The 15,404-nt window shown below is 41.0% G+C and overlaps 1 protein-coding gene across 1 annotated transcript; it reads left to right on the top strand.

The window, feature by feature from the left end:
• The first annotated feature begins 727 nt into the window (after positions 1–727).
• Positions 728–14,423, top strand: si:dkey-33c12.4 (uncharacterized protein LOC560112 homolog). Its single transcript, XM_012826905.3, has 20 exons — positions 728–1,105; positions 1,427–1,461; positions 2,011–2,086; positions 3,894–4,030; positions 4,291–4,383; positions 4,501–4,569; positions 4,750–4,884; positions 6,026–6,094; positions 6,184–6,339; positions 6,500–6,670; positions 6,769–6,856; positions 8,703–8,793; positions 8,983–9,124; positions 11,321–11,425; positions 11,624–11,714; positions 11,931–12,099; positions 12,375–12,449; positions 12,906–13,008; positions 13,277–13,377; positions 13,619–14,423. The coding sequence occupies exons 1-20, from the start codon at positions 1,078–1,080 to the stop codon at positions 13,731–13,733; spliced, it is 2,049 nt and encodes a 682-aa protein (XP_012682359.2). The 5' UTR covers positions 728–1,077; the 3' UTR covers positions 13,734–14,423.
• The last annotated feature ends 981 nt before the right edge of the window (positions 14,424–15,404 follow it).

Consider the following 15,404-nt stretch of genomic DNA (forward strand, 5'->3'; position numbering starts at 1 on the left):
TCCTTGTCCCCACTCTTGAAAGCCTCCTCCTTCTGCAAACGAAGCTGTTTGAGTCTTGCATTGAACCAGGGCTTGTCGTTGTTGTAACTCACCCTGGTGCGTGTTGGAATACATCTGTCCTCGCAGGAGCTGATGTATGACGTCACAGTCTCTGTATATTCGTCCAGAGTTGGAAAAACCCCGGTGAATAAACCAGCACGGAGTAAAGTGAATTTATACATATGAATTAATTTACAGAAGCGAGCAATCCACCCTGTTTAATACAATGTACCCAGTTGTGGGTGCTAAGTATGTTACTGCATATGATGAAGCTATAGTGCTATAATTCTTCCTTATCTTCAGTAATTGTGTGTCTGGAACGTTTTGCAATAAAAATGGTTTGTACTAAAAAAAAAAAATGGTGGAACTGCTGGAAGAAGTTCTAAAAATGTCCCATCCAGGCAGTCACGCAGCTTCTCCGTTTTTCCATTTTTTTGTTCTCCGCACAGCAGGTTTAGAAATCCTGTGCTTACTTTAACATAATGACAGTTTTGATATAAAGTTCAAAGTGGAAAGTACTTTATTGTCATTGTCACAAAAACAACGAGACAGAGGAGGCAGCACCTTAGACAAGTGAATGGATAACCTACTAGCTGGCTAGCTGGCTAACTAGTTCGCTAGTTCAGTCTGTTGTACTATTTCCACACGCCACGACATGCCCACTCAAAGCGAGACGAGCGTTCCGCTTCGCTGGCATGTAGTCACACGGGCGGGGATTTCATGAAGTAGATAACTTTCAAATGGTCGACTCGGCATCGTCCATGCCATAGACATACGAACGTTTATTTTACATATACATAACGATGGGAACTTTTGAAGTTTATTTAATTTCTTTTGAGCCATCAAAGCCATTATTTTGTAGTTCAGGAAATTGTTGTTGGTCTGCGCATGCGTGTCACACAGGATGCCATAAATTACGAAAGCAAGGGAGGAAGAGAATAGATTGATCGAAGGACGTAGAAGTACAAGGCATATTTTCCTTGGCTTTAACGTTCAAAATACATTTTGAAATCCATATAGGAACTTACTAACACAGATATGTCTTCGACAACGGCATGGGCTACTGGTAATGGCACCGCAAATCATTTTCTAGCAAAATGCGATCTTTCTTAGATCGTCACTGTTAAACCAGTTTGTTCAGAAGTTTGTTCATGTTGAATATGGTTTCACGAGATGGCTAACGTTAGCCTGCTAACAAATGCGAATGGCGTAGGTAACTTAGCATATCTTCTGCCATAAAAAACGGGACATGATGTAACCTGACAAGAACTGAAAACATGTTAGTTTGCCAACGCATATTGTGTGCGCAAGGAGCAACGATGATGTATAAGGTGGTCTTGGTCAAAAGAACAACGTTAGCTAACGTTATAATGGTTTTTGTTTACAGGATATCTGAGGAACCCGCGAATCCTGCAGGCACATGTAAGTAAAATTGAATGTGGCCTTAACTTAGTTGATCACGCATTTTTCCGACCTTCTAACTTTATATAGTCTACTCGTTTAAGTATATTTTTTAAATGCTCTCCGTTCTGGTCTTACAAGTTGCTTCAGTATTTGGATACAACAGTGTGAGTTATTGCATGACATTTTGGAGCATATACGTAGCTAAACATTTATATTTAAAAAAACTCAAATGTAACATGGATTTTGTTGATCAAAAGTCAGTCCCCCCAGTGTTTCGCGATTCCACGATTTGCACATTAAACGCAAAATGTGCATTTTTATCGCCACGATGCATATTTTCTTACTTGCCGCAGAAATTGCGCATACAATAAGCCTTAATGTTATATAGAAAACTTATTTCGGCTTCTTCTGGCCTCCTCATGGTGGTAACGTATCCTCGCTTAACGTTTACAACATAACTGGATCTATATCTTGATTTTGATTGCAAAGAAAGAACGATCCTGGAGGGACTGTATATTGGCCCTTATTTATAAAGAAAGTGACATATTTCTTATGTCCTTATTTCAGGAGACCATCGTGGATATGCTTCATGGAAGGACACCATTCAATTTATTGGATGCTCTGAGTGTAAATTTTGGTGCTGGTAAGTGCTGGTTTGGTGTTGTCTTCTGTGCTTATGATGTGTGTTGTTGTTTTTTTCTCTCTCTTTCTTCTTCTTTCGGAATGCTAGGTAGAGCAGTTTACCAGACACAAAAGCTAGTCAGTTCATGTCTGCTGCATTATTTCCATGTTGCTGTGTCATCGTTTGACAATGATACTCCCAGTTGCCTCCAAGTGAAGTGGAGACGTGATATTGGTCAATACAAGAGGGGATTCCATGGGGACATGGATGGGATGGGATTTGGGTTGACACACACAGTGTATGTACTTGGCAGGCAAAAACGTATGGGATGATTCTCATTACCAACGTATGTGCTACATGCTACATTCTCCCTTGTACGTCGCTTTGGACAAAAGCGTCTGCTAAATGACTAAATGTAAAATGCTAGTTAGTAGTCCACAGTAGGACGTTGTCATGTGTGTGTTTGTTGGCATAATGATGATGAAATATGTTTCTGAAACTGGAAACTTGGACAAGTCGAATCGAGTCACTGATTGAAGGATAGTCCGAGTTTAATGCAAAGGCACATTTCTAATAGAACCCCACAACCAGGGTTTCAAAAGGGAGTGGTTACAATGGACAATTTTATGATGTGTTTTTTCCTTTAACATGACTGAGTCACGGAGAATGAAATGTAAACTTTGTCACACCATAAATATGTGCCTCGTGTATTTTGGCATGCATCTGGCAAGTTCAAATATGCATACTGCCACCTAATCCTCTAAGGCACACCAATGTTTTTGGTGCGAGTGAAGTATTCAGCCTCCCATATTTCATTGCAGTTGCTAAGAAGGGAGAATAGGAGCCATCCAAAAATAATAAACCAGCAGATAGCGTGGCACCACAGATGTATGTCTACAAGAGGCGGGCATCTCAAGGACGAAGCCTATCAAAGAGCCAGTGTCTAGTGGTGTGTATTTAAACAGTTAAAACTGGTTTTGTGTTCCCTCAGAGGAACAGAATGAAGTTAAAACTACATTTGCTCATTCCAGATGCATTTGAATTGTGAATGAAAGCGGTAACGTTGCAGGCACAAGCACATAAAGGGTCACTTCCGTCTGAGGCGAGACGGTTTCACACATAGCGAGGGAACCAATCACAAGACTCCGCTGATAACGGATTTGATCCAGTGACATGTTTATGGTTTCACCCTTTTGCAGTCTATATGTGTTTACAGTTGCCTTTTTCAACTAAAAATCAACAATGGCTGGAAACTGGCCATATTCTAGATATGTTCCTGAATTTACCTGCATGTATGAACAGTGGAAATCACTAGCGGTGCCTGAAAGGTTATCCCAGTAATTTACCAGGAACTACGTATAAAAGTGGCTTTTGTTGAATAGTGGTGGTTTTATTCAATGAAAACCATTGTATATATTTGACCTCCAAAGGGTACTGTTTGTGACTTTAAGTCTTGCCATTAGCTCTGCTACCCATTCAAATTAGTGATTAGCAAATGGTCGCTGTTGATCTTGAAGGCTTTTCATCTGTAGTTCCTCCATGTGCCTTCATGCTTTCACTACCCAAACAGCAGGTCCTCCAGACAGACCTGGGCTCTCTCTCTCTTTCTCTTCCTCTCTTTTTTTCTTCCTGTAAAAGTGTGTATTCAGGATCATCAAGAAATGTTTTCTCTGGTCAACTCCAACAAATTTGTCCTGTCTTTCAAAATCTAAGTCACGTGGTCATCATGGTTCAGAAAGCAGAAGCATGAGGGAAGCAAAAAACTGAAAGTGTCAAAGGTATTTTGGGATGAGGATGAGGTTTGTAGCCGCTGATCTCCTCGTTTCAGATGATGAAGATCCGGATAGCTCCGGGTCCTCAGACAATGAGCGCTCATCTGGGCCGTACTGTGGACTCAACCGGAACTTCCTGCAGAGATCCGGACCTCGTGTCACAGTCGTCACAACGCGGCAAATCACCCGAGAGGTTTGTCTCCTGTCTGTCGATTTGTCTTGTCTATGGGTCCGTCCTCTCTGTAGGTCTGATATTTTTAGCATTCTGCTGAGGGTACTAATCTTTATGATTTAAATAAGGACATCAGCCCAATATGATGGAAATGGCGGAGACGTTCTGTAGAGTAATGTTACAGGAATTCTAAACATTTGGATGGCAGCTGTGTTCTGGTTTGTATTTCTGATGTGGAGTCAGCAAGTCGTCGGTGTAAGAATTTCAGTTTGTTCTTTTAGGCTATAAAGGCGGCAGAAAAGAGTGCTGAAGAACTAATAGAGGAAGAAGAGAGATTAAAAAAGAAGGCGGAGAATAAAAGGCTTAAAAAATTGGTGAGTGGACACCCCCAGAGGAACACACACACACACAATCTCCTACAGATTTCTGCCTCATCAATACACATCAATATGTACCAGTTTCATGCCGTTTGTCTTCCTGACTTTTTACAGAGGCAAAAAGAGAAAAAGCGACTACAAAAACAAGAAAAGGAGAATGCAAATAAAACTCATGATAAACAGGTGAAGGATTGAAACAAGCTCCCATTTTTGGTTGTTGTCTGATGAATAAGCACAGTTTATCTGATCCTAAACATGTAAAGGTTTTAACAGAAGCGGCAACTTGGTCGCATGTGGCTGTATAAGCATAGTTTATATGTGTGTCAGACTGCTGAATTCTGCCCTACCTCTGTACTTGTCTAGAATAATGGAGAGGGTATAAAAAAAAATCAGAATAAGAAGTCAGCCGAGTCTGCAGATGTCGGCCCACAATGCCACTCTGATCTCAGTAGTGAGGAAGAAGATGAGGACAAGGACAGTATCTCTAGTGAGCAAGAGGTAAGGGTGTGTGTGTGTGTGTGTGTGTGTGTGTGTGTGTGTGTGTGTGTTAGGGTTGAAAAATTCCAGGAATATTCAGTTCAAAATCTTGGGGTTATTTATACTAACTGTATTTACCTTGTCATGTGGCAGACAAAGGGCCTTATTCTCGAACATTTTCTATGGTGTCTTCTTAAATATCTTCTTATGAACTTCGAAATATCAACCTAAGATAAGATCTCAGCCGGATTCATGAACGCCTGGAAATGTTTTCTTAAACCGCCAGTGTTCTTAGCTGTGCACTGATTCTTAAATTGAACGCATGTTCTCGTACACCTGAATCTGCATATATAAACGCCCCACCAGCTTCTTATAAGGGCATTTAACTATAGCGACGTGTGCAGAATCCACAGGCAACGCAAAGCGGAAAGCGAACACCGTTCTGTTATGCCGTGTAGTGCATTTTAAAATACTACTCACACGGCCAGCATGGGTTTTGCTCGAACTTTACTGGAGCGACTTTCATCATGTAACCATCACGTCTACAGCCCGTATGCCTGATGCACGGTCCAGTAAACGCAGACCTAACCTAACTTCACTGGTGCAGAGGTGGAGGTACTGTTGCAGAATATAGCTGTGTCATTCTACTCCACTATGGCTATATCCACACGATTGGGTTTAGTCCTTATTTATTTATCCACTGCCATTTGCAGTGTTAGTGTAGTGCTTTTATTTATTTTAGGACGTCACGGTGCCTCGTAGAATCACGACTATAAATGTGAAACGTAATTGATTATGATACAAATATTCTCGTATTTATTTATATTCTTATTATTTAAATCCGAGGATGTCTGTAGAATGGATGTGAACGCAATCACCGATTTCTCACACATTCAGCCCTATAGAACATGTGCACACTCCAATCTGGCCGATTTACGACTTTCATTTAGCGTTATAGGCTAAGTTTTGCAAAAAAAATATATATCTAAATTTCCAAAATTCCCGAGCTTAACTTCCCATGGAAAGTTTCCGGAAATTTACCGCCCCTTTGCAACCCTAGTGTGTGTGTTAAAATAGTTCAGCATAAATGTATTATCATTGCTCTTGGGTGAAAAATGTATCTGTTGGTTGGTTTATAATAATATACCACCTCTTTTGATAGTGTCGGAAAACGAAAAAACAACTTCAAAAACGGGAAAAAAAGAATTATAATGAAACTGATGATGAAAAGGTAAAGCGGATGGTTTTCTCTTTTTCAACATTAATAAGCTCTGTGTGAGGGTCAGCACGGCATACACTTACATCCATTTTTGTTTTCAGACTATAGACAGTAAGGAAGATGTTTGTATTAAGGGAAAAAATCAAAATAAGAAGTCTGCAGAGTTACATCCTGACAAAGGTCCAGAATGCTCCTCGGATGGAAGCAGTGATGAGGAGGAGGATGAAGAGAAGGAGAGCGTGCGCAGTGACACTGAGGTGAGGGAAGGGTGTGTGTGTGGTGTGCCGTTAGTGGGTTAAAGGCTATGTTGAGGTTTACTGTGTGTACTTTGAGAGCACTTTGTACAAATAACACTGGCACTCAAAGCGTTTTGGACTGTGGTAGAGTGCACTGAGCTCAGCCTGTCTGTGTGTTCAGGACCTGGACATGAGCAGCTGTTTTGTGTCAAATGCTGCGGCGGCCATTTCCAAGCGTAAACTAAAGACTAAAGAGAAGAAGGACAAAAAGGACAAAAGAACAGGGGAATCTGGGAAGGATTTCCAAAAGCCTAATACTGAACAGCAGAACAGTAAAGCACATCAGAAAGAGGTGTGTGTGTGTGTGTGTGTGTGATGACACCTTTTTCAAAAATGTACAATGTGTAACTAGAGTGACTGAAGCTATTTCTGTGTATGTATGCTGTCCAGGTCACACCCCTGTCTACACAGAATCCAGTAAAGGAAGATCCAGAGAGGAATATTACTGATCTCATTTCAAGAAGTATGGAACTAGCATGTAAGTCGTCTTTCTTAGTGCTGTCGCTCTGTGTGGGGGTAAGACTGGACAAAATAGCTGAAAACATTGTCACAAATGTTTTCCTTCATATCAGTCACTATCGCTAATTATTTATCAATTCTAAAGACCCATTGTAAAGGTGAATTCCACGGATTTAATTCAGTACATGCTAGGTGAAAATTCACTCAAGTTACCTCAGGACTCCGGAGTTGCATACGCGGGCCGCGTGTGACCATTCGATCCAGTGCAGAGACTGGGCGGCAATCCACCGATGTTTAATACAATATAACAGTTCTGCTGCAGTGTGTCTAGCACAGTTGATTAGCCAAGTACCTCAAGACTTACATCGCTCCGTTTTGGTTTGAAACTAATCCTAGCCATTCATTGCGGAAGTAATACTTCTTGTTAAGAATTTCTTGAGAGGCCACAGTGGATCAGATTATCACAATAAAAGAAACATATGAAACATTCAGAGAGTATTAACATACCCGGCTGCTCAGGGTGATGGCTACAGGGTGATGGCTACACACATAGTCAAAGGACACCCTATCTTCCCCTTAAATACCCATTTAATTTAGTCCTACATCTGGTATAATAATGAATCAGATGGACAGTGGTGTTTAGAATGGGGCTCACACGTCAAACAGACAAATAGAGGGGGTTTGTTCCCTCCAGAGGGGGGTTACCGACAACCCACAGAGACCTGAATGTTAAGACTAATCTATTCTGAGACCATTCAAATGAACCCAAACATGACAAAGAAATCATCTTCTAATGCAGTGTCACACTTGGTACTCTTAAATCCATTTCCCTGCCCTTAGTTTAACCCTTGCATTTAAAAGCACAGTGAGAAAACCAGAGACGGGTGACCAGCAGGGGTGTGGGAAAGTCAACCAAATGGAACAATACAGTTCTGGAATGTTGTTGGATGACATAATCTAACAACAACTGAGCCACACCTAATGAGTAAGGTTACAATCCAAAGATTCCCGTCCTGCCTTACAAGAGTCCCTTTCTTCCAAGATTTCTCTCACCCCATTGTTTCAACATGTCTATAACGCCGAATGTCATAGGAGCCCTCAAAATCATGTATCCAAAAAAATACAAAACAGAAAACGTTACAACAATGAAAACTACAAAAGTAAACACAAAGCACAAAAGGGCCCCATAGGGTCTAGAGGAGGAGTGGTGGGAGGACACATTCCTGAGGAGACCCTGTGGATGAGGTCATCTCCTCAGACAAGCAACCCTCACTATTCAGATTCAAAGTCAAGAATCCTTGTTAAAATCAAGGCCAATGTTCTTTAAGAGCTTGTCTACTGAAAGGTGGGGTTGAATTGTATTAAAGGCAGATGAGGAATCAACAAATAACATCCTGGCGTGTGTTGACATGCCTTCAAATTATTTGAGGTGCAGGGTTAGCAGAGCGCTTCAACCCCTCGCTTAGCCCTGGAAGCGAACTGTAGATTTAGTTTTTTTTAATAATGAAATTATATTGTACGATATATATTTTTAAGTAGGGAGGTCAGGGCAACTGGCCTGAAGTCATTCAGCACTTTGGGGTGATTTGTGTTTGGCCACTGGGGTAACTGTAGACTGTTTTCAGATTTTTGGAATGATCTCTTGATTGAGAGACCGCTGGAAAATGTAATGAAAGATTGGGCCTAGCTGCTCTGCACCCCCATGTTCCAAATGACCTTCCATTAACTGATAAATCTATCACTTGTCAAAACTGTTACACTCTTGCACAACTGTGCTGTGCTCTGATCTGATATGGTTCGTTATTGTTATCTGTGTTTACAAGGCTGTATGTATAATATTTACTCTCACTTTATTTTGTTTCCAGGCATCGGGAACCAGTATGCAGCCAATGGGAATTTGGAAATGGCTGTCAAGTATTTCACAGATGCTATTATGTACAACACTAGAGAATATAAGTAAGCTGTAATCATTTTATATTTTATAGAATTTGATTATATTCAACTGAAGTAAAGTTTTCATCAGTCAGCTTTGTCAGCTCATTTTATGAAGGTCACTATTCTGCCTTCTTGGTCTAATCATTTCATACATTTTGAATTGGTGAATCAGATTTAAGATTTTAACTTGACTTCTTGTGTGTTTCCCAGGTTGTTTGGGAACCGTTCCTTTTGCTTCGAGAGAATGCAGCAGTATGAAAAGTCCCTGATGGACGCTAATGTGGCTCTATCGATGAATCCTCAATGGATCAAAGGACTGTACCGTAAGGGCAGGGCCCTCACTGGCTTAAAGGTACACGCGCACACACAGAGGTACACACACACACACACACACACACACACAGAGGTACACACACACACACACACACACACACACACACACACAGAGACACACGCACACACACACACACACACACACACAGAGACACACGCACACACACACACACGCACACAAACAAACAGAGACACGCACACACACACACACAGTCACGCACACAGGTACGCATGCACAGGTACTAACACATGCCACTACCAGAGACCACAAATACACCTCGACAAGATTTCACATATCCGTGTTAGTTCAGGTTAATTCATGACCCAAATTAGTCTGCGAGCGATTCAGCCACAACCACTATACTTAAGCTTCTTCCTTTCAAATGCTTCCTCAATCGCATCTTCAAAGGGGATTGTTAACTCGATAAAATCTTATAAAAAGCAAAAACTGTACCTGAATTTTTTTTTTTTTATTTCGCATCCGTCTCCTTGAGGTAGTCACCTAGCAATGTACCGCTGCACAAGGTGACTTCCTCAAAGGAAATGGTGGCCAAATTTAAGTAAAGTACGGTTTTGGCTTTTCATAGACACAGTCTCAGAACTTTTTGATCACACCTCGGTACATTCTAGTCCAAAATTAATTCTCCAGAATATAGGCCCATGTGTGATGGGCCATATCAATCTCAATAAAAATAACGTTAGATTTGTTACGGAATCTAAGTGAGCAAAACAGGCTCAAAATCACGTAGCCTGCCCTGCCCTGGTTAACAATATAACAGGATGTCGCACGGCATTTTAAAATGGGTCCAACAATTGTTTTCAACTTAGTGGTAGAATAGAAGAAGCACTAGGGTTTATTCCATCCCATGGCTAATTTGCCATTTTTTTTACCGGGTCTGCCCACTTGGTGCCTTTGATCACACTTTTACCGCCCGCTTGAGCAACAGTGTGCTTCCCTTTTTCACCAGCCATTATCATCCTCAAAATAGGGGCCACAGTGTTTGACTGGATCCCAAAACTGTTTGTGTGGAGGGGAAAGAGGCATTTTTCCCACACTTAGCGTGGCCTTTGTAATAATATTTAGGGATGCACGATACCACTTTTTTACAAACCGATACGAGTACGAGTATTTTTATTCGTGTACTTGCCGATACCGAGTACCGATACCGATACTTCTTAGATTTGGTCTCCATGAAAGTGCAATTAATTTGGAGGCAGATTTTATTTTATCCTCTGCAGATTATGTCAAGCCTATAGTACAAAATTAACAGAAGGCTATCCCAAGCCAAAAATAAACAGAGCTTTCTGGTTTTAACACACAAAAAAAGCCTTCAAACAGACAATATCATCACATTAGACAAAATGCAAATATAACCAGATAAAGGCAATTCAATTTGCTGCATAGTTAACAACACAGTCTGCTTAACAAAAAGTGAACAGAACTATTACTGGATTAGCACAAGAGCACATTTCAGTTACAAAAGGATCAGAAGAATCTCCTGCTCAAGTACACAAACAATCACTTAACCTATGTGGCACAGTCTTTCTCTCTACCTCTCTCTCTCTGTGTGTGCGTGCGCGTTTTTTCTTTTGCAAGACGTCAGTTAAGATTGTTTGCTTCGGTCTTGCGCCACTAGCATCAGTGAACTCTGTGTACTTAGCACTATGGTGCGTCTTCAGATGTTTAATCAAATTGCTTGTGTTAAACAGAGTACTTTCCTTTCCGCCCCTCGACACCGTAGCAGTGCAGATCTTACACTGTGCCTTACTCCTGTCGTCGTCATTTATCTTAAAATGAGCCCAAATCGCCGTTAAGGCAGCACAACGGAATTGCTAATCACTAACGAGATGATCGCAGCTAAATTTAGCGAAACCTGTATACTGAAATACTTTTACACTATGACAAACTTTCCTAACACAGTCAAACATCAAGCAAATGCAACACAAGATGGCAAATAAGCTACTTACTAGTCTGGCAGAGAATGGTAGGACAGGTAGGACAATAAATCACATTTTGTGTCAGCATAGCCCGCCAGTTTGATGCAGTGAAATACTGATGAGTGGTATCGGTGCTTGGTATGGGCAATTCAACAACGAGTACGAGTATTTTAACGAAGTATCGGCACCGATACCGATACTGGTATCGGTATCGGTGCATCCCTAATAATATTGAAGATGTGTGAAGGTCTTTGTGTGCCCTTTTTGTTTGTTGCAGAGGTATATGGAGGCTGTGTTGGTGTATAAGGAGGTGTTAACTCAGGACAGTAGCTGTGCTGATGCTGCCCAGGAGCTCATTAAAGTCCAGATAATGCAACTCATGGTAAGTGTGTGTGTGTGTGTGTGTGTGTGTGTGTGTGCGCGTGCGTGCATTTGGAGCAAGAGCAGGTCAAGAATGTGACCATATTTGGTTTACGTTTCCTATTTATACAGTTTACAGTGTTGTATTGTTTGTTTGTCCTTTTTTGTTATGTGGTCTGAGTGAATGTTGGACAAACCCATTGTCTGTTGTTCTCCTCAGGAAATGGGTTTCACTAAAGAACAGAGTGCGAATGCCATGATCATCCATGGAAGTGTAGAAAAAGCTTTAGATGCTCTATCTGGACTACATGGTAAGAAACGCACACACATGCACCGCCTCTAAAATGAAGATGGTAGTACCAGCAGTAATTTTTGCCAGCATAGACTTGCACTGTCTTGCTCTTTATCTGTCAAGAAGTCATAGTGCTATCTTTTGCATGCGGTAAACTTGTAGTGTTCCTCCTTGACTGTTTTTATTATTTTTAAGCATGGATTTTCTTTTGTGTGACCGCCACCTCCATGTGCAGGTACTATTCCTGTTCATAGTCCTCCTGTGCAGGAGGACTGGGTGCGAGTAGAGAAGCGATCCCAGTCTCCTAAAGCTGATTTCCAGGTGGCCTCTCAGCCAGTCCAGCAGCCAGTCCCACAGACCCAGCCTCAACCCCAAGCTTCACCGCAATCCAAATATGTTAAACCGTAAGAACAAACGAATGCACGCGCGACACGTGTGCATACACTAATCACAACTCTGATTTTGGGTGCAGGCATTTCCTTTTGAAGCACACACACACACACACACACAAGGAGTGCACCGGTACACGCATTGTTTTTGCATGTATTTTGTATGCACACACACTGACATCTGATTCAAATCATTTTGAATGTGCTCAAATACACATGGATATACTTAACCTCTCTCTCTCTCTCTCTCTCTCCCTCCCTCTCTCCGCCTCTGTCTTCTGTTCTAACAGAGAACTGTTCCCTGTCTGGTTTGGTGGTCCAATGCCAGTCTTAACAGAAGCCTATATTTATGACTTGTTTAACCAGTAAGTCCACCCCTCTCCTGCAGTGTTTTGTGCACTTAAAGGTCCAGTCCGCGATTCTAATCCAATACACTTTTTTATCAAATTCAGCGGTCCTTTAGCAATCCGTTCAGTGTTTGCGCTCCAGAAAATAGTCAGTTCAGATCAGTCCTGGCTGTGTAAATGGGGAAACTAACAAAGTGGGTCTGACTGAGCCATAAACACTCCCAGCCAATCAACACAGAGCTTCAGGAGTACAGAAGAAAGGAGTGTAATTTGATAGGCTGTTGAGCTCAAATATCACCAACATTTTGCAAAAACCGAAACCAAATCGTTGACTTTGCCTTAAAGAGTGTAATTTCCTCATCACTGCATGAAACTAGCTACACATCAGTCTTGCATTTGGTGTTGCCAGATTTTTAAAAAGCATGTGTTTTTTCATCACCTGTGTGTCTTTGTGTTTGTGTGTGTTCCCTTCAGAGTTGGGCCTGTTCACAGTGTGAAGGTTTTAAGAAGCAAAGGTTGTGCATTTGTGAATTACTACCGGAAACAAGACAGTGAAGAAGCCGTTAAGAAGCTGCATGTATGTTTGCTGTGTTTTTGTTTTAATCTACTAAGGAATTCTAGCTTGTGGTAATATTACCACATTGTCACACTGCATTTAATGCAATTTAGTCAAGTAAACATTTCAGTGACTTCTGACTTGGCCACACAGGTGTTTATAATTTCTTTGCTGAGGCCATAGAAGTGAGCGTGGCCGTATGATGAGGCTACTATATTGTGAATAGAATAGGCACAAATGGTGTGTGTGTGTGTGTGTGTGTGTGTGTGTGTGTGTGTGTGGTTTGCAGGGTATTATAGTAGCAGGAGGAATACCTCTCACCGTACGCTTTCCTGATCGAATACACCCACACCTGGGGGTGTCCCAAGCTGCTGCTACTGAGTGCACAGAGTAAGTGTCCACTCGCTCTCCCTCTCTCTCGCACACTCACTCACACACACACACACTCCAAATTATGACCCTTTGTTTCTGTGGAGGAACACTGTATTCCATTTGTCTAATTTATTACATTATATTAAAATATATCAGTCATCTAAAGCCAGTCCTTTAAACACACACACACACACACACAGAGTGCATCCTATTGTTAATTCTCTCCTTCTCTCTCTCTCTCTCTCTCTCTCTCTCTCAGTAAACTCCCAGATGAGTGTTATTTTTGGAGATCTTCAGGCTGCATCAAGAGCCAAAACTGCCAGTACAGACACATCCCGCAGAACAAGGGCATCGACCGGAACAAATTCAAATAGCCCAAGGATTGTACAGTGATCGTATGCATTCCAAAGTGAATAATCAATTTAGCCTTAGTAGTTCATCTATTGAGCTTGACTAAACACACCATATATTCCTGGCTGTGCAGAGATGCCATTATCCTATACATAACCAAACATATCAGCTGTTTAACAGGCAATCATGCGTGTGCACGCGCGCACACACACAGTATGCTCATAGACCTACAGTACTCCTCTGCTGTCTCAAGTACAGGCTCCGGGCGCTCGCTAATCTCTTGGGTTTTGGGTGTGAAGCTGCCTAAAAATCACCGTTTTCTCTGACTTGACCTCTGCCTTGGCTCAAGTCCGTTCTTAATTGGGTGCTCTGCTTCAGAGCTGTGATTAGTGGAAAGAAAGGCATTCGGTTGCAAGCTTCTTTAGTTGGTTAATGAGAGATCCACGTTTAATTATAAGTCATTTCAATACTTAGTTTCGCAGGGCCCCTAAATCATGTTGATGGTTGAACTGTCTAATAAAAATGGGAATTGACAGCATATGCTACAAATTCTGGTTTGTGCCAAAATGTATTTCCTCAAGTTGAGTGGGGTTTTTTGGGTGTTTGAAAAATAGCTTTTAGAATGAATCCCCAATGCTGTTTTATTTTGTAATTTTAATAATGCAATTGCCTTTCTCCTTCTGTTTTAATTAAATTCTTTTACTAAAATCCAATATCTGGAGTTTTGTGTAAAAATATGTGGGCATATTTCCAGCATATAAATCAAACTCCTACAACATTGGAATGCTACTGGAATATTCTACACAGTATACATGGAATTTTCCAGGTTCTACATGAAAGCAGGTCTGGTATTTTGAAAATGCAAAAGGAAACTTGACCTCCATCTGGTAGTTAAGTGAATGCTAAAACAATTCTTCACGAAGCATGAACCAAATTTAACCAATTGAGATTTATATATATATATATATATATATATAAATCATATATACAGTATATTGTATTATCGTGTTGTCTGTTAGTCAGTGTAAACAAAGTGTTAATCAGTAGTCTAACCACAGTTCTTTTTTGCTATGGGTTACAGTGTGAAGTTAATTGACCCAAACATATATCTAGGCCTTAGTAAGTTTCTTCTGCATAATTTACTTTTAATTACTCGACACAGCTAAGTGGACAACGTGAAGGAGTCAGAGAATTTTCCAAAGCCTTGGTCAGCTTTGCTTTTACAAAAATAAATGTTTCAGTATTTTCAGACCACTATTTCAAATGGAGAATTTTAATTCAAGACTGAAAAACAGTGTCTACAGAAACATCCTGGTGTTCAAAATTCAGGGTTCTACCACTTAATATAATGTTCAGTTCATCTGTGCAGTAAGTACTTTTTGTTGACTAAAACAATGGCAACTTTTTGGAACTGACAGTTTTGATACTATTCTGAAGGAATAATATATTAACATTGTCCAATATTACTGTACATTCTGTGCATATATGTTGAGTCTTTATTTCAAGTGAGTTTTGTTTATAATTTTCAGAGGCACTGCTCTGCTCTTGCCACTGTCAGTTGATGTACCTACACCTCGATTCAGTCAGTTGTAATGGCTGCTAAAACCACAAGAAATTGGCCCAACTGTCTGTAATAAGTGGCTTCTACTTACATTCCTCTGGAGAGAAGGATAATGGGCGGCCCTTTGCCAGAT

This window comes from Clupea harengus, chromosome 14, assembly GCF_900700415.2.
Source record: "Clupea harengus chromosome 14, Ch_v2.0.2, whole genome shotgun sequence".
Taxonomy (NCBI): Eukaryota; Metazoa; Chordata; class Actinopteri; order Clupeiformes; family Clupeidae; genus Clupea; species Clupea harengus.